Source organism: Ischnura elegans, chromosome 4 (genome assembly GCF_921293095.1).
Source record: "Ischnura elegans chromosome 4, ioIscEleg1.1, whole genome shotgun sequence".
Classification (NCBI taxonomy): Eukaryota; Metazoa; Arthropoda; class Insecta; order Odonata; family Coenagrionidae; genus Ischnura; species Ischnura elegans.
Genome location: NC_060249.1, coordinates 95,823,435 through 95,849,890, shown reverse-complemented (window position 1 = coordinate 95,849,890; position 26,456 = coordinate 95,823,435). Strand labels below are relative to the sequence as shown.

The window sequence follows — 26,456 nt, the reverse complement described above, 5'->3', positions numbered from 1 at the left end:
AAAATATACAGCTCCCTCCATTCTCTGAATTATATTCCCTTCGTACTGATGGTTTTATTTTTCATACAATCGATCGTCGCTCCATTTCGATAGAAAACCGGGTGTGCGGCAGTAGATGTTATGGGTGTGGGGTTCTGCGAAGAGATAATTTCTTATTTATTACTTAGCTATCATTGCAAAACGTAAACAATATGTCTAATCATAAGCTAATGTATACCTTTCGAGGGTGGATTGCATTTGTCGCATTTATGGACGTAGGAACTGCTGTGAGGTGCTACATCGAAAAACGCACGTTCCTTGGTGATGGTCTGTTTATGCCCGGTAATCATTTCCAGATTATTTAAATCATGTAAACATTGCCGATTCCTCGGCATTCAAATCTCTTTTAATACATCTTACTACTACTATTTCAGAGGACAGTTCACTTCCTAGAATTTTAGGAGCTTATGCCGTGCTCAAATCACTTATATTGATACACTGTACGTTATTCATCCACTATAGACCGTAAGTGTTCCCTTTGTAAGGCAATGAATGTTAATTAGAATAATTACAAGAGGTGATGATTTTTTTCATGGATATTTTCCATTTTTACAATAGGATTATCAGTCTAGGCGTCTGCTCCCTCCTCCTAACCATCCTTCTGTATCTGTCAGAATCTCTTTACTTTGGTACGGCGGTTTTCGGCTTCTATGTCCTCTTCCCTTGTGTCCTGAACGGTGAGTGCCTGAATCTCTTTTAGCTACCGCTTTCTTTCGTTGCCAATTTCCTTAGTTACCTCTAGAATTAGGCTTTTCTTAGTGGTGTGATGACTTAATGAATTGTTTCCAAAGCATGGCGAACGAGTGCAGAGGTTATCCCGAGGATCTCCTAATCTTTTATTTAACCTTAAAATCCGCTTTCACCGTAGTGGTTATTTCAGCGTCTGTGCTATCGAAAAACATTCCCGTGGATGTACTTATGAACTTCATGCAATAGGAGTTCAAAGGCTTCTCAGTATGCCTGTCGCAATTTTAGAATTTTAGTGCTTTTCTCCTTACTCTCTGAATCCCCTTCTGGAATACCACTTCTTCCATAGTGGCTTTTATTTAACTCGCTAATGTCTAAATGATTGACTTAAGTTTAGAACTGCATCTTAGGAATCTGATAGTAAATTCAGTGGAATTGTCGCTCAATTACTTTTTTTCCAGCGGGAATTTTCATCTATGCACTAATAGTGGGAAGTAGAATTATATTTTGTTCTAGTAAAATCTGATTTATGAAGTTTTTTGCAACTGTTAATCTATAGTGAAATTCCATCAATTGCCTAATTAATGTGAGTTCACCTGCTGAATGATTTCATGTGAAGATTTTGATCTGATGCCCTTTTTGCCTTGAAGTCCTTCAGGTTTTGTTATGCATTTCATTCTGACCTTTCAATTTTAGCTCTCACGATGGTCGGGCTAATGATTACGCCTCGTTTCTTGGATCCTCCTGAAGTCATTGAAGATGAGAACACTGAACTTCTTCGGCAAGCTGTTGCTTTTAGACGAAGAAGAGGGAAGAAAATTAATTAACCATATCCATTTGGATATTTAAAAATATCCTTTGCATTATTAATCAATACTTGATAGTTTGTTTCAACTGACGTTTCAGTCGGTGTACATTTTGAAGTCTTTTGAATTCCTAGTCATTATTGAATTTCCTTAAGGTTTTTAACCATGACATGGTCCACAGGTATTAAAGTGTGGTCACGTATCAAGATCTCAATTTTTTGAAGTTTTACATTTTATATGTTAAGCCCCTGTGATAAGAAATAAATTAGATGATATTGCTGAATTTTTTTTTATTTCTTGTAAAAATGCCAAATTTTAGTAATCCTGATATCCAAGACTCATATACAGGGTGTCCAGCCAATCAAATCAGAAAAATTCATGCATAATTCCCAGTTTTCCGGGGAAATTTTACAAAATTCCAGGTTAATCTCAAGTGACTACCGCTATAGGTAAGAATTTTATAACACCCAAAATTACTTCAATACTTTTAAGTAATGTTGTATTTGTGTATTTACAAGGAATAGGTTAATTAGCACACATAGTTTTAAGATTTAAATTTATTAAATGCAAACCAAGATGCTGGTTCGACCTCGATAAGTAGATGCTGACGTCACCTGGCGTTCTATTCTTTGTGTTCTAGAATCTTGCTGGAGTCAAAGAGTGCTAGACATTTCAATTCTGTCGTCTTGTCTGACATTCCACGTTTCGATGTGGTTGTAAAAATTCTACTTAGATACTGCACTTAAAATTATGATAAACACATTTTAGGCCAGAAAATTGGTGTTGAAGTGAAAATTTTGTATCTAAAATGAATATGAAACAAAAGATTTTGAAATTCCCGGTTGGAGCAAAAATTAATACATAATTCCAGGGACTTAAAATTCATGCACAATTCCTGATTTTCCCATGTGAAGGTGGTCTGTTTTTTATTCATATCATAGTCTTTTTACCTACATTAAACATTTTAATTCAGATGGTTAATTCATGATTATTGAAACTCAACAGCATTTGTTATGTTCACTCCCCAAAGACGCAGACGTTTGAAATAAGTAATACCCTGGAGAGTAACTTCACTTGGTAAAATAGTCACTGAAGTAATGTGAACTCAATCCCTGAGGGTGAAAATAGTGGGCATTGATTGAGATGAGACTCCATAATGTACTTTTCCATGTGCAAGTCAATTCTTTGCCATAGGTAATCCTTTAGTGTGAGCAGAAACCAGCAATTATTATATCGACTTGAGCATGAGTAATGACTTTGAGGGAAAATAAGAGGTTGGCAATTTAAAAGGAGTGGTGTATCAGGAAAATCGAGAATCAGTGGAGGGAATGACATCCACATATTGAACCAGATGTTAGATAATATGTACAGGTTTCCCTCATTTAACACTATTGATATGTTCATAAAAAGTTAACTCTTAAGTGCTAAGTGAGAGGTATATTTCAGGCAGTATAATTTACACTTGGCCCACCATAGGCCGACTTTTCTGGAAGCTATTTTACATCCATGGGCATCTATACAGTTAATCACTATGATAAAAAATTCAAGAAATTATTATCTTTTGTTAAGCCTACCACTTTATGAATCATGTTCTTATTTGCTTTTCCCAGGCTTATAAAGCGGTGGCATGAGAGTTTTGGTAAGTTCCTTAATTGGATTAAAGCAGGATGTTTGCTTGACCTAATTGAGAGCAATCTTGAGACCCAGTCCTGCTATAGGGAAAACAACACTGCAAAAAGGCGAGGGATACCTGTCTTCTGATGTCCATTCAGCCTCTAAATTTAGTCACTTAAATGAATGGGAACATCTTATCTAAAATTTACATTGTGGATCTCAACTTATGTTCAGTATGTTAGAAGGTGGCGGAGGAGGTTATTTTCAGCATTTTTTGCTTCATGAACATGGAGCCAGAATTCCTAATTTACAGGTTCCTATAGAACTACTCAATTTCTCTGATGAATATTGTTACCATCAACACACCTAAAATTAGTTAGAGTTCATAAGAGTAATGAAATCAAACTTTTCTTCAGTCAACACATTGTGTATTTTTTTATTATGCATATGTTAATATTTATTGGATGTATAAAGGGATGAAAAATATTTTTGGGGTTAAAGCTTATAATTTCATTCCCAATCCATCATTGCCATATTAATTATAGTTTCTCATCAGTTTGGTACCCATCAACCCTTTGCACTTCTCCTCTGTCGACGATAGCTCTTCATTGGAAAATTCTATTTATATTTTCATCTCCAACTTTGACAGTGTTTCCAAGGCCCTTTTTGGAATTTTTCCTGCTCCTATGTAATTTCTAGTTCGACAGGTGGCAAGGTAGTACAGCATGTTGCTATCTTAAGTTACACATTTTATACTTCTTATTTCAGTAATTCCTTAATTATAATTATGAAAATTACTTTTTCTTGTGACTTCATGCATATTATGTTACAATATTTTCATCACAAATTTCAATGGAAGTGGTTTTACTTTGTGGCTGTGATAGAAGAATGCAGTGCTTAAGTTCTCAAACTTTAGGTACTGGAGTGCATACGCTCATATTTAATACACACATGATTTTCAAATATAAGTCCCCCTAACTCCACCTTAAAAAAACTTCCAGTTTTAAAACTTGTAATAAAAGTTACAATGAGGAACCATGCTTTACCAAATGCAAAAAACAATGACATTTATAAGACTGCCTGCGCAGCGCTGAATTACAGTTCCCACTTTTCACTAAGAGGTGCCAGAACGCTGTTCCGGTTGAAATTAAGCACTGGAAGGATGGGCATTAAGTGATTAAGTACTGTACTACTAAGGGTCTTTCTAACATTTTGAACTGGCACTTCATTACCAGTGACGTAATCTTAATTTCATTTTGGCAGTATGCATACATGATATTATTTCCTGTATAATATGTGAGCATTTTTGTGGAATGTGTGAAATTTAATAGGAAAATGTCTGTTATAACTTATCAACTCAGCTGCATCTCCTAAATAATTGAAAATTGGTCTCAAATCACCCTGTGCCAATATTCTGTATTTCATCGGTTCACACTGATGGACAGCCTTACCATACCAAAAAGCCACCTCATACAAACAAATCCTTCCCATAAGATTCTGTGCATCAAATGGTTGCTAATCAGTCAGTTTGGCTACTCCTCCAGGAAAATAGGAGGGGAGAAAGTGATTTACTGAGTGTTTCTGAAGCTCAACATGACATGATCCAAATCTGCCAATGAAATGTAAGGAAAAAATAGTCTGGGATAGTTAGTGGGTCAACTTCTCCCGCCAAAAATTGAGTAGGCATTCAAATCAATTTTGCAAAAGAAAAATGGGATGCAGCAATATGTATTAGAGAATACTTATGCCTATATTTCCAGTCTAAAAGTTGTGGCCAAAGACTTCCTTTTGGTAATCAAATTTGGTACACTGTACTGAAAAATGATACTGAAAAAACAGGGTCTTAAAACCTGTACAGAAATTGTGCTGAAGTAAAATCTAAAGCACAGTTTACACACACTTCACTAAAAGTAATTTTAACTAACCTTTGCTTTTAGTTTTCACCTGCCAGTATAACAGGAAAGGTATGCATGTTATTTCATTATTTTAAATGATGACTACTTAGGGAAATACATTAGCAATGGAAACAAAGTGTAAGGAAAATAATTACTAGAGTATGTGCATACCCAGCAAGGGGCACAGGGGGGCAGCTGCCCTCCCCTAGAAGCAATAATCGCAAAAGTTTTTAAGCAAAATCAGTACTGAATTGAAATGAAAGTATTCAACATATTTTCTTTAAACCCATGAAAAATGATATGTAACTAAAATAAAACTATTTTTTCAAGGAAAGAAATAATCTCATAAATCCCATGGCTTGCCTCCCCTAATTATGATCCTGGGTATACCCTTGTATTAGAGATTTAGATATGAAATCATTCTTCTCACTTAAACTAATCCTTGCATCTTGGAATGTGAGGAGGTTCTGGTACCTATTTTACCCCTCTCAGGACCACTGCTTTGCTATCAAATATATAAAATCAAATCCCTGCATTAAGATAATGATGAGTTAAATCAATAATTAAATTTTCTTTCTACATTTTTATGTTTTCACTTCCTCTCCACAAACAAAGAATTCTCAAGTACACATTTTCAATCATAAAGTTACAATCCATTTCACTAAAAGCATTTCATTTCCCTGGCTTACTTAGATATTCACTGAAAACAACTTCGATCCTGAATAATTTTGCCTAACTGGACTGTAAACATGACAAACCGACAGAATCTCGGCAGCTCCGACAGCTTCTAGAAATCGGCAGGATTCCGAAATTCACACCCACTCGAGTTCACTGCCAAACCGACCTGCTGCGTACAGAATCACACAGTTATTTCATTTATGCAGTTTGTCTTTCGAACCAATGGGAAAGCTCCTGTACCAATCAGTTGGGGTATGCTGAGTATGGTCCCTGAACTGAGTAAGGTATCCCTAATTTTTTTATTAAAATTTTTCAGTACTCGCCCTCCAATCTTGTAGTAATCACTCGAGAAAAAGCTAGCAAAAAATTTCATTTATATCAAAGTATTCCTTCCCATTCTTGAACATTAATCTGTTCAAAGTATTTTTCCTTTATAATTATGGTTACTTCTGCAGTGAGACTTTTATTTCAGGAAATAATTCCTTTTTTCCAAAAATGACATGCTATTAATATGTATTAAATACATTGCATGTGCCTAAATACCTAATAGCTGGGCTCCAATTCCATGTCAATAGATGAAAATTAAATAGAAATATCTCAAATTTAGATATCTACCATTAGAGAAAGCCTTCATGCCAAATGAATATAGTAGGATGAAATAATCATTTATTTTAATTGCATAGCATTTCCAAAAGGTAGGACCTGACTAGATTTTACATTCTATAAAATTGCATCCCTTTTTAGTTTGACTCAATTTATGGCTTTTACTCCTCATTATGGCTGATACAGTAGTAACCTACAGTAAATTTGGTATTTGCCCCAGCCAGAGGAGCAAGATTCCTATTTTCTGAATTCTCACAGTTCACAAGGAAGCAGGTTAATGCAACAAAACACCCAAGTATAACAAGCGAAAATTTAGTCATTATATACAAATACAGGGCCATCATAACAAGTTTCTTCTTCAATGCTGGAATAACATATAATTGAAATGCAAAATAACATAGACATGATTAACATGGTCAACAATATACAGAAGTCTGTACGAGTAAAGACAATTAAAATTTCAAAATGAAAAATAAAATTTTGTTCCATTGATACCAGATTAATTTTGTGAGACTAATAATATTTCAGTCTTAGCACCAAACACATAAATTACAGGCAAATTTGATAACAATGATAACTATGCAAAAATAATTTAACTCTGTAAATGTGCACAATAATATTCCCCAACCAAAACATTATATTTACATAGACTTGACTAATTGATCCCTCGAGCTACCTACATTTTATCAAGACAGAGATGAAATAAATCTTTGAGTAGGAGAGCATGTTAACAGGAAACACAAAATACTATTATTCATGCTCCACCACCAAATAAAAATATTGCGAGCATAAGGACTAGGCCTGCAGGACAAATATAAAATACTTCCCAAAACCACGAAGCTGCTTGATAAAGAGCTGGCCATATTTACACAATGGACACAAAATCGTACAAATTAATTTCCACTCAGCTATTACCCCCATTGACTCATATTCTATCTGAATTTCACAAATTAATTTCTGCAATTCATTATAAAACTCACTCTTGAGATACCTATTCTGACTTGGTATCTCTAGAAGTCATAAATTTCATTATAAAAACATTCACTCACCACTCAAAATTAATTGCACTTCCTCAAATTCTTGTATCCAGAGATGCTAAGAGTTCATTTTAATGTAGTGTTTATGAGATTGTTGATACCTATACAGTGATTCTTGAGCACATCATTGTGGTGTTTGTCTTCCTGTGGTACCGATAAAAGAATTGGTAATTTGAAAACTTTTCCGTCAACCAAGCTTTTAAGTCCTTCACCACCATATGACACCAATGGAGAAACTTCACATGGCAGGGTTGAATTGAGTGTAGACTGCTCTGTTACAGGATTACCTTGTTGATCCACCACACTAGAACAGAAAATGCCACTTTTAGCCACCAATCTTAATATGAATCCTTATGTCCCACCTTTATAGCCCACCAAAATGCCAGAATCTCATAGTTGTCCTCAAAGGTAATTCACAATAAATGACAATTTTGATTAAAATGCTAATGGATAAAAGTTCTGGCAACCTATGAATTGGACTTGCAATTTCTAGTAACCAAATGCATAGAAATAAAAGTTATTCATTGTGAAACATAAGATGAAACAAAAAATGACGTTAAAAGCTATCGGCTTACCTATGTCTTCAAATTTAAGAGCCTCAACTGGTACATAAAAAAGAATTGAAGCCTTTTATAATTTTCAAGAATACATATGTACTTGCTCAAACATTTCAGCTGAAGTTAGCATTACTCATGAAATTTTATCAATACATATGAACATATGTGAACTAAGTTGTGTAATATTTTGAAAATATAGTATAAAACTGTTATAAGTTCCCAAACTACATGGAAATTTTGCAATAAAAATAACACAAGTCTCCATCAACTATAGGCTAAGATCCAAAAATCACAGGAATACATGACATACTATATTCCCTTAAATGAAGTAGATTCAACAGACATCATTTAGAGAAAAGAGAAATACCGACAGGATATAAATTTCATCTGTGAGAGAATGATATGGTTGGAACCTTATTATGTCAATCTATGTGTATACATATTTTACATCTGAACTGGGGTGCTCAGAAACTCACAGAATCCAAAAGGAATTACTTTCAAGGGGTTAAGATAGTTAAGAGTGTCTCGGGACTTTAACCTCTGTATTTTTCTAATACCTTCTCCATCACTAACTATTATACTGAAATCAGAAACCTCAGAAGAAGTCTACTAGTGCAGAACAGATTCATATAAGATAATATCCGATTCATTTTGTTTTGATTCCCCGCTCAATAGGTTTTCTTGCATTTGAAGTTTCCAACACTGACCCTTGGTAAACTTCTTGAAAGGCTTATAATATTACTTCAGTGGTCATAAGACTATAATATTATTTAACAACAAATTAGCTAAATGATTCATTACAGAGAATTGCCAGCAAAATTCTTAATATCGTTTAGGACATTTGGCAATTTAAAAATAATTGAAGGGGGAATCAATATATGTTGCACCATACCTTCCACCAGCTGCAAGAATCCAGCGCAAATGAAGAGAGAAGTAAGCTCTTCGGGCTGAGGTGGGTGTGTCAGGCAATGGTTCAGCCCCTGGTGCACCATCTGAATTCTTCAAGGCACTAAACTCATCTTCTCTCCTAACCTCCCATGTTGCAAAATGCTGGGACCACCAGAATACATCAAATACAAATTTTTCCAGCTTCAAACCAACAATGGGTTCCCCTCCAGATTCAGGACTACCTGCCCATGCAGTCTTGATTTTCCTCCTAGCCACATGTAATCTAAGGGTTGAATAATCCAGTAAAAAGTTATTTTAAAACTAGCAGAACTTTAAAACTCTTTCAAAATAATACCTATTTTACTCCATGGGTTAGGAGGCTGCACACTAGGGTGGCTAGTCAAAAACTTTTTTCCATATATTTGAGAGCTAATAAACCCAAAACTGGTAATGGGGACAAACAAGCTTTATCATTTATCGTTTTGTTATGGAGGTTTTTTTCATTGAAAACTGCTGAATTACTGCCCAGGCATTCAGATAAACACTTTTTTTTTGACTCTGTTGATTTGTTCTTGCTTGAGGGGGTGTGCCCATGTGGGCACACTAGCTGTTCCATCACAGTCAATAAATTTTCAAAATAAATGCAAAAGAGACGATTTATTACTATGGGCTCTACCTGCATGTAAAATGGACTAACTAGCCTCTACTGAATTTTTGCTGGCATTTTTTGTCTATTTGTCATGTAAAAATTAGGGTAGAACATATACTTTACTATTTCAATAATTTACAGTAAGGTAAAAATTTGCAAAAGATGAAAACCTCAGGAGAGCCAACGTAAATTATAAATAGTCTTTTAATGAGCTTCGAAGATAACTTCTCTAACCCAACTCCCAGATACCAGCAAAAAAAAAGTCTTATTATCTCTGCTTTCTAACTAACACAAACTAATTATTTTAATACTTTTGATAATCAGAATGCTCACTGAGTGAGTTCCTTCTAATTTATTTTATTTTTATTAGAGATGTGCGAATAGTATCCGCGAATACTCGAATACCTCGAATAATAGAAAGTATTCGATATTCGAGATCTCGAATAGTTATGCCAAAGGTACCGTCTCGAATACCTCGAATACTTAGAATTTCGCGTCATACACTGTCGCTCGCACGTCGTTGGTAGTTGACTCGGAAAAATGAGAACTCTAGTCGTCTAGTGCATGCAGCGCCGTTTTAGGCAAGCTGACGAAATACATCAAATTCACGGGTTCGAGCGGTGAAAAGAGTTCGACGTGGGGAAACGAAATTGATCGGATGAAAAAAATCCGAAAATCCCAGGTGTCCCCTATCAGGAGAACCTCCGTTCCGTGGGATAGCAACATTGGCGCATTTCCCACGATCCGCTATCCCCATCCATTCAGCGTTCGCCCCACCCCCTCAGACGGTTTCCTCTTCCCCGAAAACAAAAAAAGGTCCCGGCTCGTGCAGGGATCGTATTACGAAGACCTCAGCTTTGAAAAAAATATCAAGTTACCGGAAAATAATAGAATCGTGTTTCACCCTTCCCTCTTTCTCCCCACTGACCATTTTCCCGCATCCATCTTTTGATAAAATGAGAGGAGGTGTTTGCCGTGTGTCCTTTGAGGCTAATAATAACAGGCACTTATTTTGAATCTTCCCCAGGAGATGAAACTACTATAGGGAGGAACTCAGTGCCGTGGGATAGTGACATTGGCGCATTTCCCACGATCTGCTATCCCCCTCCATTCAGCATTCGCCTCACCCACTCTTGACGATTTCCTCTTCTCCGAAATCAAACAAAAGATCCCAGCTCGCGCAGGGATTGTATTACAAAAACCTTAGCTTCAAAAAATATCAAGTTACGCGAGAAAAATAAAAACGTGTCTCGCACCCACCCCCTTTTCTCACCCACTGACCTTTTTCTACCTACCTGCTTCGAATTTCCCCCTTTCTCGAGGTCAACTGCTGCATGAGTCATCTACTAGCCCGAAAGGTGTCTAACAATGACTTTCGGCAATTGTTATTACACCTTTATTGGATTGAAATATTAGTAATGTGCGCGTAATTTAAAAAAGAATAAGACCAAACACGACATATTTCTGACTTTATTTAAGCATTTTGCGCAGGAAAATAAATACCGGGAAGAAGAAGAAATACAACGGAGGCGTAATGCTCAAATAGGGTGGTTTCCTATTATTTATTATTGCCTAAATCGAAATATTAATACTCCTGAAGTAGTACGTATTTAACGCTTTTAGATTTTTAAATGACGATATCTATTTTTCGCGATTAAATTAAAAGTGAAAATTTTCAAGCGCGCGAAAACGCGACGGGTAAGTATGAATGCCGGGAAAAACTCCGCGTGACGTCGTTCTGGTTCCCGCTGCCGCAAGTGAGGTGACCTTGGGGCGAGGCTCTGAGCGCTAATACGACGCAGGATGCTAGCAGGTAGCCGAGTACCATGCTAGCTGGTAGCGCTTGGCTTAAATAAGGATTATTAATACCTTATCAAACAGACTGTGTGATTATAAAGACATGTTTCCCTGAGCTCTGTGCCTCATGCATGCATTAGTAACCTCAGACGATGTAAAACTCCGATCCTCTCGTGTAGAAACTAGGTCCCTGTGATGCCACGTGGAGTGGCATCGCATAGGCGCCAATTTTTCAAATGAGGTAAAATTGAACATTGCCATTAGTCTAAACCGGTATTTCTGGATTGAAATAATTTGTTTATTATGAATACACTAATGGTGGGTAACGAATCACAATCAATACCTTTCGTTTTCTTTAATGAAGGAAACTACCCTATTGTTTACATAAAATTAAAATATTCCATTAATCAGCTAAATTCCTTGTTTGAATCCTTTAAAGGCAATCACAATTACTCGCCAAAATCTTGGGTTTCCTGCTGCATAGGCGACCTAGTCAAACATTTTCACATTCATCGTTTAGTATTCGAGGTATTCGAAATTCGAGGTATTCGAATATTCGAGCAATGATTTAATATTCGAATTCGATATTCGAATTCGAGAAATCTACTATTCGACCCATCCCTAATTTTTATCAGATAGTGGATTATCATGAAGCTATTCCAGTTTAAGCATGCAGCCTGAAGGTATTAAAAGATACCAATCTTGTTCTACATCATTGAACAACACTTGAAACAAAAAATCATGTATAAATGACAAAAAAAATTTATCCATTGGCAGGTTGCATCAAAAGAAACTAAAAACAGGTTGAAATGATGACAAAGGCTTAAGTAATGATAGTTGAGAATCATTTACCAAAGTTTAAATAAACAGCTGAGGCTAACAAAATAAGGCTCTTTTCTAAAGGCCATTTTGCACGGTACACGGAATTGCACAATCTGACGTACGTGCAAAGGCGCAATCAAAATTGCGTCATGTAAAGCGGTGAATTGCTAGAACACATGCGTGGATGCGAGACGTCAAAATAGCCCCTGTTCTAATTTCGTTGATGCATTCGCGCAATTCCGCGCCATTTTAGTAATTAATGCAGATCTAACCTGCGCAATTCTGTGCCTTGTGTAAAACGGCCTGAATACACTGAGAGCTTCATTTTTTCACAATCTGAGGAGATGTCAATGAGCTGGGGACAATTATAATGTTATCAAAAGACATTTAATCATAGACAATGATTTATCACAATAATGACATCAGAACAACAAACTGCGGAGGACTGCAACAACTAAAAGGAATTTAGCTCTATCGGATACAAGAATATTACAATTAATTTAAAAACCCACGTTTTCATTCAAACTGAAAAGCAGAAAATAAACATCTCTCCCTTGGCCCAAGGTTTTACGAATAAATTTTACAGGTAAAAGACAACACGTTCAATTAAATAAAAATGTGAATTTTAAATTAATCATTCAATCTGTTGTAATATTATTTCCTTAATTTAGGTTATATATATTAGATTATTATTAATTAAATCGTTAAACTTTATGCTGCAGCTGAGCAATTAATACAAATATTAATTGTAAAAAATGGTTGCTCATGCTGCCTCTGAATAACTAAAAATAGCATAAGAATGCATTTTCATCTGCTTCTGAACCGCACGGCATTACTACAGTTTTAAAGTCCATAGCTAATTGGAAAAAGGGTTAAATTTGAGTCACAAGATTTTGCCTGGAGGGATAAACAGCCGAAGAGACAAGAAAGTGACTTTATCAAAACGTGGTAATGTATTCTACAATTAGCTCACTTCCTTCGCAACAAAATGGATAAATGCAAACATTTACACATATCACCTCTACCCCTTCATATTACAACAAAAACCACAGTTAGTCATTTAAATCTAATGTATTCTGGGAAATTGACATTGATATGACTTTGTTACGATCAAGTTACACTGCAGAGTCTAACTATTTACACTGAGGCTAATTCCTACTGCAATGCCCCCATATGAATATAACGCAAGAAAAATAATATCAAAGTTACATCTAACATGAGAAAACACAGCATCACCATTATTTAACCAATTTATGATGTGCAATATAGCATGTAATTGTTAAGCAATACGTACTGCTTATAGAAAGCTTATGATCACAATTTAGCAACCATGCTACAGGTGCAAATAGCACTAATATTGTAAAAAGACTAAAATGATTATTCAGCAATTTTCAGGTATGCCATTACAGAAATTTCAGACTGAACTCCAACACTGTTCTAACAAAATTTACACACTGACAGCTAATATCACAGGTATAGGACCATAACCATATCATTTCCAAGAAACTATTCACAACCAAGAAAACAAGCTACACATACCTCATGGAGCAACCATGTTTCTTGATCACATCCCACAGGAATTTAACCGTAAAGAAATGGTTGCATATATTGCCAGCTCCAAATGTTAGCATGCCATCTTTGTTTCTTCTCTGAGCAGTTTCTAATGAGATTTCACTGTATTCGACTACCTATAGATAACAATTGGGTTCACTTATATAAATGAAATATACAACTCTTAAGTCAACTTTGATCTGAACTCATGAAAACTAACTCATAACCAAAGAATGGATATTGAGAGAGAAAACAGTATCAATGGCAACTAAACTAAAAATAAGAATACACGGTACATAGAAACTATGTAACTGAGTTTTGCAATGACTTGCCAAACCAGGAATTTTTATGGTTTTGCATGCAGTGACTGTTAAGTGTTCTAATTGGCCACCAGGTGAAACTTTCAAGAGGTAAAAATGAAATTTAAAAAATTGAAAAAAGAAATGCTTGCCTCGAACAGTGTATTGCCACTCATATTTGCCTGCAGGATAATCTCAAATTTTCACGTAAATCATAAAATTTTCTGATAATCCATTAAACTCACGACCCATGTTTTGCAATGAAGTAGTAAAGGATAGTTTTATAACTACATAAAATCTAAGTTTACTAGTTCTCATTTGCTGGAGCAGGAAGTATTTGATTCCTGTAACAATGTCATTCTGAAGGTGTTCCCTTAATATTTGCAGTAAATTATATATCAATAACTAAAAATATTTTTCATCATGAGCTCAATAAAAAATACACAAGTACTATCAATTATTGGAACTAAGGAATGAAATGATATACATACTATTGATTTTTTGGACCTAGGTAATTTGGAACTTGAAGTTTCACAGGATTTGTGATAAAATGCTCAAACTTGGCTAACATTTTCAATAGGGTAGTTTCCTTTATAAAAGAAAACAGGAGGCATTGATTGCGATTCGTTACCCACCATTACTGTATTCATAATATACAAATTATTAATGATGAAAAACACTTTGTTACTTCCACAAAATTCTGTGGAATTTTGTGGAAGTGACAAAGTGTTTTTCATTATTAATATGGAGCTCTCCACCACGTAAATGCTTCAAGTTTCGATTTAATATACAAATTATTTGGTTTTAGAAATCCCAGTTTAGACGAATGTTAATGGTCAATTTTATCCTCATTTGGAAGAGGCCAGATTGGCGGCCATGCAATGCCACTCCACGTGACGTCACAGGGGCCTAGATGCTAAACGAGTAGTCGGGAGTTTTACATCGTCTGAGATTACCAATGCATGCATGAAACAGAGCTTAGGGAAACATCTCTTAATTATCACCTATTAAAATTGCATATGGTGGGAAAGTTTCCTTCGTTTGATAGGGTATTAATAATCCTTATTTAAGCCAAGCGTTACTTGCTAGCAGGGTACTCTGCTACCTGCAAGCAGCCTGCATTGTATGTTTTTCACTTTTCATTTAATCGCGAAAAATAGATATCGTCATTTAAAAATCTAAAAGAGTAAAATACGTACTTCAAGAGTGATAATCTTTTGATTCAGGCAATTAAAAAAAGAAATAGGAAACCACCCTATTGGCATCTTGTGAGATATGGTTACATACTACGTACAGACTGTTTCAAGGGTCGTGTGTCATTTTTGACCTGTAATTTTAGTAACTTTGCATCGAGCAATATTCATGAAAATTGGCACACTTATAGGGAAAGGTCCTAAGTTTTGTTGAATGTACGCAAAATTTTACAATTTTGACCCTTTGACCTCACAATGAGGGTCCAAACCAAAAATTTGAATTTGCCTTATGGGGTTTCAATGTTAAAAAAATCGAGATAGAAAAAAGTCTGAATTTCATTAACCCAATTGTCAATTCATAGGTTTTCGGACCCAAAAAACCCGAAAATAACACTTATATTTACGAAAATTCATCTGTTGACCCAGTAAGGTCACCGTCAGGGTCATAAGGGTGGCAAAAGGAATAGCATACCAACAAAGGTGTCGACCCATGGGTTTTATAGGGTGCCCAAGTCATTGGTATAGTCCAAATACCCGTATTGTTCACTAATCGACCTCCGAGGGTCACCAGATGTCAAAAAATCATTACGGTACGGAATCTATGAACTGCCTAACCGACTTTGGCTCCCTTCGAAACCTATGGTTTGACACCTTGGTTGTCAATGTGGCTCGACGTTTAACTCTATGACCTTTGACCCCCATTGTGACCCATGGAGGTAAAAAAATCAACAATACGGATTTATGAACTGCCTAACAAACTTTGACACCCTTCACAACCTATGGTTTGACACGTTGGTTGTCATGATGGCCCAACGTTTAACTCTATCACCATTGACCCCCATGGTGACCCTAGGAGGTCAATTAGTGAACAATAAGGGTATTTGGACTATACCAATGACTTGGGCACCCTATAAAACCCATGGGTCGACACCTTTGTTGGTATGCTATTCCTTTTGCCACCCTTATGACCCTGACGGTGACCTTACTGGGTCAACAGATGAATTTTCGTGTTATGATGAATTTTGAAGTGTTATTTTCGGGTTTCTCGGGTCCGAAAACCTGTGAATTGACATCTGGGTCAATGAAATTCAGACTTTTTTCTATCTCGATTTTTTTAACATTGAAATCCCATAAGGCAAATTCAAATTTTTGGTTTGGACCCACATTGTGAGGTCAAAAGGCCAAAATTGTAAAATTTTACTTACACTCAACAAAACATAGCACCTTTCCCCATAAGTGTGCCAATTTTTATGAATATTGCTTGATGCAAAGTTACTAAAATTACACGTCAAAAATGACACACGACCCTTGGGACAGTCTGTATATACTTTGCCTCATTATGGCTATACATTATGCAAGTTGTTTCCTTCCTAAGGAAGTAGGACTTGCACCACAAATTCTTGCAGATCTTAAAGCATGGTCATCAGCCATATTAGCAAAAAAATTCATCCAAATAGGAAAATGGCATAGTTCTTTAGCAAGACATGAATACTAGGGTTGGCCGAAAAAAGGTTTTTTTCCAGATCAAACTTGCCCTGCACGGGAAAAATGAGAAATGATTTAAGGATCTCGCACACAACATTTTTTTCAAATCGGATGATATTAACCACTGCCGCCCAAGCTCTCAAGTTTAAAATTTTGCAAAAAACAGACTGATTTCAGAATCAAACGACTATGAAGACGAATTTTATGAAAATATGGGATAATGGATAATATTAAAGAGTGGATACATGTTTATAGTTTATAAAAATTAAATTTGATGTTAATTTGACAAAATCTATGGTTCAAACAATTTCTTTGAATTAACAACAAAATTAGAGTATAGACCACCTACACAACACAACTCATTTTTGCCTACGTTTATAAAATTCCATTTTGGGGGCTAAATCGCAGGTAAAATAATATTTATTTCGATTGAATTTAAGTTTTAGCAAATAAGTCATCATATGGAAGTAAATAATCCCACAAAAAATAATGATAAGATAAATTATTTTAAATCAACATCAATCATAATGACGAATAATGCACCTGAGGAGCTTATTTTAAAAAAGAAATTCAGCCAAGGCTGAGAAAGAACAGAACCTGAACACCAAGCATTTCACTAAGTAGCTCTCTACTAGTTTCGTGGAGAAACTACCCAGAACTCACCACGAGGAAGTGGCTAACATCGAGTTCCACCCGTGTCCCCTCAACCAACCTTCCAAAGGATTACGGGAAGATTGACGCAATGGTGAAACTAGAGAAAAAGCATACCAGGTGTGGAGTGGAGTGTGTGATATTAGTTGCACCCGAAAAGTTCAGGGGTAATGATTTGCCCACTTATGAAGAAATGATGAAAATGTTTTTGTACTCTCAGTACATTGAAGAAGAAAGTTAAAATACCATTATTCCTGTGCTGGAAATCGCGGATACAGTGGCTTACACCATTGAAGACATTTGGCATAGATCCTCTATCCCAGTTGTTGATTATAGGCAAATTCTTAGAAGAATCATTCAATATCATGGAAACAATCGCAAACTTCAAATTTCATTTTTTATAAACTATAAACATGTATCCAATCTTTAATATTATCCATTATTCCATATTTTCATAAAATTCGTCTTCATAGTCGTTTGATTCTGAAATCAGCCTGATTTTTTGCTAACCCTAACCATTAGTTACCGCCATTTTGTTCCAAATGAGAGCATACCTAACAGTAAATAAGAAAAAAAGGTGTCCAACTATCCAAATCTTTTTAAGTGACTGTTGATTTAAGAGAGATCGCATCGTTTCCTCTCGAATCATGGTAAAAATCACACAATAGCACTCGCGGTCTGTTATCATTAAATAATAAATATATGTTCACTAATGCATGCATGTTTATTTAAATGCATAAATATAATGGTTTAAAAGACAGTAGTGCCTTTCATTTCCAAAGGATATGAGAAAATGTTACATATCACTATAACCCCTCTATAGCCTCCTTACATCAAATTGCCCAAATTTTGGTGCCCTCCATTATGATGTCAAGAGGTTTTACTGTATTTTTGAACTTTTTTGCAACAGCTAAAACAAGGTAATGACTATATAATGTTAATAAAATGAGAGTTAGTAACCACAAGGACATTAATTTTTTATAACTTACAAGAATGGGGAAAGGTCATTTTGGCCCACTAAGTTATTTATCAATTTCTAAATCACACATCATCAAAAATACATAATGGAAATTTGAGGAAACAGAAACACCTTACTTCTGTAAATTAATTATTAATAGTAAAAGTTATTCTATTTGAATATCCATATTAGTTCTAAGGCACAATCTCAAGCAATATTCAACCATTATAGTTAATAAAACAGAATACGAAATTGAACATTTTGTGTTTTTTTTTAACTCTAGAGATATTATTTAAATTTATAACTGATTAAAAATTCTCAATTATTAAAACAGCAACATGAATAAAATAACATCCACACACACATAGTATATATGTAGGTGAAAAATAAAAGCGAAGCCCACTGGCGGCTAAATGCAGCCAGCTGAGGAACAATGTATCAGATGGCATCCATCTTCTAAAATTTTGTCCTAAAAAGTGTTCTCATTCAACCAGGAATTTTTAAACTAAATACTTGTTATACTAAGGAAATTCAATCATACATGTCACAGTACGACAATGCATAAAAGACACAGCTGACGTATTAGACATAGAAACTACCGTGGTATTTTTAAGTACCCCGCCCCCCCCCTCACAGAAATTTCCCCACTTGTGGCATATGTGAAGTGCTATCTAGACGTAGCAGGGGAAAATTGGGCTGAAATCAGCTGTTACAGGTTCAGCTTGGAGCCAGCCATCTCATCTCCAAAAGATTTCTCCCAATCCCAACCTATCCTAAATAAATCCTAACACTTCCCATTTCAAGGGTGAATTCCTTGAGCAGAGTGAAAGCAAAAAATTTTGAGCCACCAAGAAACTTTGCAGACGTCAGTTTTCAATTCAGTATAGCAATACACTACTCGATATATTATTTTCAATCATATTTTCCTGCATTTGAATCACTTAAAATAAACCAATGATCAGGGAATATGAACCCGAAATGATTTAGTCCTAAGAACTGTTGATGCTCAAATTGATATTCCTTAATTTCTTTCATGTTATGCCTGAATCAATTCATCAATTTGGTCATCAACTAAGTCTAACTGTAATATTTATGTATACTTAATTGGAAGGTGTAAATAGACCTTTGTAAACTTAAAAATCAAATAAAACTTGATTTTTAATCATATTATTCCACCAAACCCAATTGGAAGGAAAATAATGTATAACTAGAGCATGCAATACATCTGAGCTTAGCTTTAAATGTCTTACAAATCCTACCACCCAACATGAAATTAGGATCAGAGAAAGTATTAATAATAATTTTTACCTTAAGTCAAGTTAGTTAGATAACGTAAAAGATTACAGTCATATAATTAGGTGTAAAGTAACTTTGTGGATGCCAGATTCATGATAGAGTAAATAGGACAAACCAATTTTGCTTTTAAAATATTTTCCCTACTTATCGAAATATAATATATATAATAATTATTTACCTAATTAGTTTTTGATAGATCTCTATTTTATACATTATAATTCTAAATAACATTTTCTGTATAAACACCTGCCATTATCTTTTGATTCTAGGATCATTTTACTTAGTAGAAGAATTTGCAATTAAAAGAGACTCAATAATACTTAGCACATGAAACACCAGAGCAGTCATTTTGACCATTTTCAATTTTCAAATATTCATATTTTTTCTTCCAGATGCATAGAGTGATGATTATGAATTTACAAGGCATTAATATTTTAAATGCACAAGATCATGAGATTTATGAAAATATCATAAACCAGGGATGAAAAAAAAACAGGTATGTTTTCAAAAGAAGGTGACACAATCAAATGAATTTATGGGTTTTCAACAAGCAAGACATTTACCTGCCAAATTTCAAAAAGATGTGACCCTGAAATCAAAATCACCAAGGATAATATTTCAGAAGACCTGTACAATGTTTAGTTTTGATTCTGCACCAAAAAGTATACCATCACGTCCACCAAAATGAAAGGGGAAAGGTCCTTTCATACTTGTCATAGTAGAACAATGCACACCAAAATTTTAATAATAAATAATAACTGAAAAGGGAACCACACACAAATTAAGTTTTATCCAAGACAGATGAATAAATTAACCGAAATCATAAGTAAATTCCTCCCCAGAGGTGAGGAGGTAATCTATATATATAAAAGAAAGTCGAAAATCGTGTTAGTTAGAACACTTATAACTCGAGAACGGCTGCACCGATTTCAATGAGATTTGGTTCTTTGGATTCGTCTCAGGCGGGGTTAACATATAGGCCATTAAAAAAAGGATAATTTGACAAAAAAAGTTCATCTCTTTCATATGGACATGCTTTTAGGAGTTATAGTAACACAACAATTGATAAGTCGGTCAAAACTACAAATTAAATAATTTGTTTTGTTTTTACCACTTTAATAACTGAATTTAGTAACAATATAACATTTTAATTACTAAATATATTCAAAATATTAATTAAATTGAAATTACATTTTTAAAATTTAATTCGAGCTTAATTGTAAGCCCAGCCGTGGCCCAGCTCGAGTTGACACTTCACTACCATGTTTGTAAACAAATCTCCAAGCAATTGTTGACAAACGGTAATGTCCGTGTTCCGAATCAAAGATGGTTGATTTAGCGAGCAAGAACGAAGATGTGGATGACTAAAACGAGGTAAATTCAAATAGTTCGTACTCTGCATGGATTCGAATCTTTTAAATGTGTAACAAACGAAGACGAAATCACCAACTATCTATCTGAATATTTTAAGTCCTTGGACGTACCTGGCTTACCAAGGCACGATTTACAGAAAAATGTAGTTTCTGTGCTCATGATCTTTCGAAGCCTAAACCAACCATAACTATCCAACGTGTGTGATCATTAAAAAATTGGTGATGAATGTGATTCACGCAACTTTACTCAAAGGAAAATTCAAAGATGAGGAAGTTCTCATTCCAAAGATTCCATGATCCCAACTTATATGCCCTTTTGAGCTTCAACGAATTCCAGTTCGTGTTGCATTCATGACGATGATTAACAAATCACAAGGACAATCTTTCAGTGTTTGTCCTCATATGCTTAGGTTAGGAAGTCCTCATTCCGTAGATTCCATGATCACAACTCATATGCCCTTTTGAGCTTAAACGTATCCAATTTCAAATTCGTTATGCATTCGTGATAACGATTAAAAAATCGCATGGTCATTCTTTCAGTTTTTGTGTTGTTTGTGATCATGTGCTAATGAAAACCCATGATTTTCTCATGGTCAATTTAGCGTGCTATGTTCACGAGTCGATAAACCATCCTCTGTATTTCTTCCTTCCCTTCAAGTGCGTAGCTAGGATAGGGGGTTTTGGGCGCAGCTAATACCACGGGTCTGTAGGGTATAGAAAACTCGCTAAGGTAAGCGGGAAGTGTGGGGGCACTTCCCCCAGACATTTTTTAAGATAAATGGTTCAAAATAGTGGGTTTTGTGGCTGTGTGAATAGTTAAATATGTTTTGTTTGTTAGTCATCCGTCCCCCTAATATTAATAACAAAATCTTTCATAAAAAAATTCTCTAAGCTCTTGGGGGGGGGGGGGGTTTATCCCCCAAAGCCTCCCCTCGCTGCGTCACTGCTTTGCTTCGCTATATTTATTTAGCTTCATCCGCTTCATCTTGCGCCTGATATAAAACAAAAACTGTTGTTTATCAGAAGGTGGTTGACGCAAGACATTAAACCCGAATGTGTAGGGCTCACCGTGGTGCGTTTACGCATGCAGTACGTTTACGCAGTGCATTTTTTCCAAATAGAGATACTAAAACTGGCGCGCCTTAAGTCATTTAATGCGAATGCTGCTTCATAGGGGCTTTTCTTGCATGATTTTGAGCATCAGTCAAGCGTCGGTCTGGGGTTGTGTCAACCTGCCCTCTGAAAGGGCCAAGTGTATGCAACAGACTTGGACCTAAAAACATTTTTTTACAGCTAATAACGCAAATAGCCAACGACTGAATGCATATAATTTTTATTTCATAAACTGCTTTATTAAACCACAATGCCCAAAATTTCTTAAGCCAAAACGTAAGAAAATTTGTTGAAAAAAAATCCGCGTAAACGTGCTCCGATCCACCCCATGTAGATTCAATAAAGAAAATGTCTTTCTGACAAGCAATTTTGGTACTCATTTACGTAGTTTTATTGAATTTGTATCCTTATTTTATTATAATAAATTAAACATGATTAAAAACGATACAGCCGCTCTTGATTTATAAAAGGTGTAAGTAAACTGTAAGTTCATTGATTGTTAGGCGGTACGAAGTTCGCCGGGTCAGCTAGTTATAGATAAAAAGTGACTCATGCAATCTGGATTCTACAGTCTATACCATTTCAACATTCATTTAAGTCTCCTAAACATACAAATAACATATTTACCTCATAATGACCATCACAGACACAAAAGACACCAACAGCCTCCGTAGGGAATGCTTTTTCAACTGCTTTGGCTCCACAATCTGCTCCCTTGGCTAGACAATAGCCCAAAAACACAGGATCACCCACACGGACTAGTATGTTATCAACGCCATAAACATGTACGTACTGAATACCATGAGATTCCATTTTGGATAGGATATCATTATCTTTTAGAGCCTTATAAAGACCTCCATTACCATCTGGTGCTTTGGCTACCCTGTACAAAAGACATTCATACATTAATTGATGTGAATGAATTTTTTTTAAAATATAGGATGTACATGATAAAATATACTTTAATTATTAACCCTCTTATTTCCATACTTGGAATAGCACTGGCGAGAAATACCAAGGGCATTTAAATGAAATTTGTCACCTTCAAGAAAAAATTTCTGTCACATCATTTTTGGAAAAATCAACCTCCTGTTTTTTTATCTTCCCCTGACAATATTAATTTGAAGAACTGCCTACCTCAAAAGCAATACTTCCGCTCGTAGCACATTTTGGCTGAGAGGCAAAAGCAGATACATTGGCCTGTGGCACAAAAAGGAGGGTTAAACAACAAGCATTACTTTGATTTTTCCATGGTCATTGAAATTGCCACTTGTTTTCTCATTGTTGCATCAATCAACTTCTTTTAATAACTAACCAGTACTACCACTTAGTTTCTTATAAAAAATGACCAATTCAGATGATGCTTTGAATAGTACATACATAAAACATAATTTCCTGGGTCTCACTTCAAGCAATTCAAACAAATACACCTCACTCAGTGCTATAAATAAGGGTAGCTATACATTTTTTGAGCCACATTACATTAATGGGTATCTAATGTTTCTGAATCTTTAGCATGGCATATGTTTAGCTCCAAACTGGGAAGATTACATTTCAGTCATTCACTGTTACTATAATCAGCATTCTAAATACATTATCCACATAATCTTTACGGTCATAATTTAGAGAGGAAATGAGAAAGAACTCTAGAGGAAATTCAATCAGAGCATAAATACATGGCTACAACCTCTTAAACACAAAATTTCAAAGGGTTAATGATAGGGTAGACAGTGGCGGAACCAGAATAGGGGTAAAGGGGTGGGGGCTGCTAAGTGGGGATTAACCTACCAGCAGTAGTGGAGGTCAGAAAAAAATTGCAATTCTATCTAGTGTAAATTGGATACCCAAAGGGGGGGGGGGCCCTATAGCCCCCTTAGATTTTCACCCCCCCCCCCCCCACCCCCATAGATCTGCCACTGAGGGTAGATGATGGAAATAGTGACAGTAGGGCGATAAGGGAATTTTGGGAAGGAAAAACAATTCTTAATGTCAAGTACATTACTTTTGGGATGAGGAAAGGCTATATAATATAAAGACGAATGGAAAAGAGGGAAAATTCACTTAAAAGGCTGACATAAAGGCCATTTAAAGTGTCTACTGTACTCAGTACTTAAAGTATAGTTACTCCCATGGTCTTCATCGCCAAGATAGTCGGTGAAATTTGTCATATTCCATATTAATTATGAGAGTAACCACTTGGTTGAAGGAATGCGTCCCAAAACATGTTTAAAAACAAGTCATAAATTTAAATTTCTTCAACTTCAAGGAGTAAGATGGGCAAAGAATAATTATAAACTCAACTTATAAACTTTTAATTCAGGAATATTGATAATTTACTAGGAATGACAAGCTATCTCCACCACTTCTCACAGAATCCTTACGTAAAAGTTATTTTTCTATTAAGCATTGTAACAAGATCACTCCCAATGCCATTGACAGCAATACGGTGGCAATAATTAATATTTGTACCAAGTTGAAATCATTCTAATAGAAAAGACTGCTGGCTATAGCGTTATATTTCACCGGAACGAGTGAACGATGCACAACAAACAACGCACCTGCTACGAGATTCCAGGATGATTTTCCCGCTTTCAGTAAAACATGGCAACATTCCCTGTTCAAAGATTATCACATCTTCGGGATTAAGGCCAAAATAATTATTCTGGGCGAAGAAGTCTTGAGTTGCTTCTTTGGTATGCTCGCTAGTCATTACAAACCAAGGAATCAGCCCGCTCTTACGACGGTCTTCAAAGTTGTGATTTCGAGTGGGAAATCTTTCCAATGCAAGCCTTTCCAAGCATTGTATACGCTCTGCTTGAATTTGATAGAGTGTTTTGCGAGAAGGAAGTCCCACGTCATACATTCCTGCAAAACAGATATATTTGGTACGGCTGATGTAAACAAACACAAGAAATTAGAGGATACAATCATTTAAAATTACATCATAAGCTACTGAGGCTATTTAGGCCATAAAAATCAGATAAACTTCAATGGTAAAATAAGCATAAGGAGACGAAGGAAGATCCTGGTGTAAAAAAGCAAAAAATATAAAATACTGATGGTAGAGAGGTTGAACCACAACCAGTAAATAGGGAAAAAGATCATTACCTTTCGGATAAGGTACACCTAAACGAGTACCCTGTCCGCCGGCAAGTAAAAGGACCGCCACAGCCCCATTAGCGATTTGTTCCATTCCAGCATCTTCGTAGGATTTTAATATGGCAGGACTAGTCTTCGTAATAGACCCTCTTCGATCAGCAGGAATAGGTTGTAAACGTTCATCTGCCTGAAAGATAGATGCAATAATGAAAGGGGCTGAAAATAAGGACGGAAACGAAATTTGACGGCAGGGCACCGGTAAGTTCTGCATATGGACTCATTTTATCGGAAGACCTAAGAATGACACAAGGAATCGAGAAAGCGTCGATTATTACCTTTTCTTGAGCATTACTCCTGCTTTCCATTGCTCTTCTAAAAAGATTAGTGACATCTTCAAAGTCTATCTCGGACAAGTCTTCAAATAGTTCCTTCCTCTCGTCTTCATTTATTTCGTCCCAAAACTCTAACAGATGAAGCTGCCCATAATGGGCCAGCTTATTCTTCAGCTTTTCTAAGTCAGACATGGAGTAAAACTATAATAAACGAAAATTACTACATTAACGAGATCCAGCACGTCAACATCCCTCCATAGTGACAACTCGTTGACAATCGATAGTTGCGATAGCCAAACATGCGATAAGCGAAATGCGCAGCGTAAAGAAATAATTTTTTCTCTGCTACCCCATTATCTCAATTAGGAAACCAAATTCAATATAATGGAGTCATAAGGCAAACTTCAAAAATTATTTCTGGGCTATCGATTACATAATAAATGTTCATTTAATGAAAATAATTTAGCTAAGGAAATAAATATTTAATATTTTGCCCTCTCGACCATCAGGTAGCGTGGCCGAGCGGTCTAAGGCGCTGGTTTTAGGCACCAGTCCGAAAGGGCGTGGGTTCGAATCCCACCGCTGCCAAACTTTTTGCTGTCGTGGCTGTAATTACTCACCTTCCTTCGGAATCCTGCGTTTACATTATAATTATAAATATCGGTTTTGGGTTCGGCAAAAAAAATATCCTGCATGTTAGTTATAAATATATTGATGACGCACCACTATCTAGCCTTTTATTAGGTAAAGAGAATTCTGCTAAACATTCAGATAGTGAAGACATTTTCGATAAAATTTTATCGTAATGCAATAAAATTGCAAATATGAGCGTATAATATATTACACGGTACACGTAGGCTTTGTTATGTAGGAACTGTTATTTTGTGCTCAATGTGGTAAATGATTGGTTAAAAATGGTACATTTTAACTAACCAGACCATCGCTTATAAGCATTACATTCTACATCCATAATTATGAAATCTAACATCTGAATACCGAAACATAAAATAGTAAAATTTTGTGATGTAAAAGAA

At 35.6% G+C, this 26,456-nt stretch overlaps 2 protein-coding genes and 1 non-coding gene across 3 annotated transcripts; 2 read left to right on the top strand and 1 right to left on the bottom strand.

The window, feature by feature from the left end:
- The first annotated feature begins 84 nt into the window (after positions 1 to 84).
- LOC124157815 lies at positions 85 to 1,815 on the top strand. Its single transcript, XM_046532844.1, has 4 exons — positions 85 to 321; positions 414 to 504; positions 598 to 716; positions 1,423 to 1,815. The coding sequence occupies exons 1-4, from the start codon at positions 192 to 194 to the stop codon at positions 1,551 to 1,553; spliced, it is 471 nt and encodes a 156-aa protein (XP_046388800.1). The 5' UTR covers positions 85 to 191; the 3' UTR covers positions 1,554 to 1,815.
- Positions 1,816 to 6,618: 4,803 nt separating this feature from the next.
- Positions 6,619 to 25,713, bottom strand: LOC124157814 (UDP-N-acetylhexosamine pyrophosphorylase-like protein 1). Its single transcript, XM_046532843.1, has 7 exons — positions 25,426 to 25,713; positions 25,100 to 25,277; positions 24,550 to 24,856; positions 22,619 to 22,874; positions 13,612 to 13,760; positions 8,809 to 9,087; positions 6,619 to 7,663 (listed from the first exon to the last, which is right to left on the bottom strand). The coding sequence occupies exons 1-7, from the start codon at positions 25,612 to 25,614 to the stop codon at positions 7,426 to 7,428; spliced, it is 1,596 nt and encodes a 531-aa protein (XP_046388799.1). The 5' UTR covers positions 25,615 to 25,713; the 3' UTR covers positions 6,619 to 7,425.
- A 217-nt stretch (positions 25,714 to 25,930) lies between these two features.
- On the top strand, positions 25,931 to 26,010 carry Trnal-uag. Its single transcript has one exon. It is a non-coding gene; the product is annotated as a tRNA-Leu (tRNA).
- Positions 26,011 to 26,456: the final 446 nt, after the last annotated feature.

Bases quoted from the DNA above. Each gene is read 5' to 3' on its own strand.
- LOC124157815 (XM_046532844.1), top strand. From the start codon at position 192: ATGTCTAATCATAAGCTAATGTATACCTTTCGAGGGTGGATTGCATTT. The intron at 322-413 runs GTAATCATTTCC...CTACTATTTCAG, and splicing joins TGATGGTCTGTTTATGCCCG to AGGACAGTTCACTTCCTAGA. The intron at 717-1,422 runs GTGAGTGCCTGA...TTTCAATTTTAG, and splicing joins CTTCCCTTGTGTCCTGAACG to CTCTCACGATGGTCGGGCTA.
- LOC124157814 (XM_046532843.1), bottom strand. From the start codon at position 25,614: ATGTCTGACTTAGAAAAGCTGAAGAATAAGCTGGCCCATTATGGGCAG. The intron at 25,278-25,425 runs GTAATAATCGAC...TCTATCTTTCAG, and splicing joins GGAGTAATGCTCAAGAAAAG to GCAGATGAACGTTTACAACC. The intron at 24,857-25,099 runs GTAATGATCTTT...TCTGTTTTGCAG, and splicing joins AGGTGTACCTTATCCGAAAG to GAATGTATGACGTGGGACTT.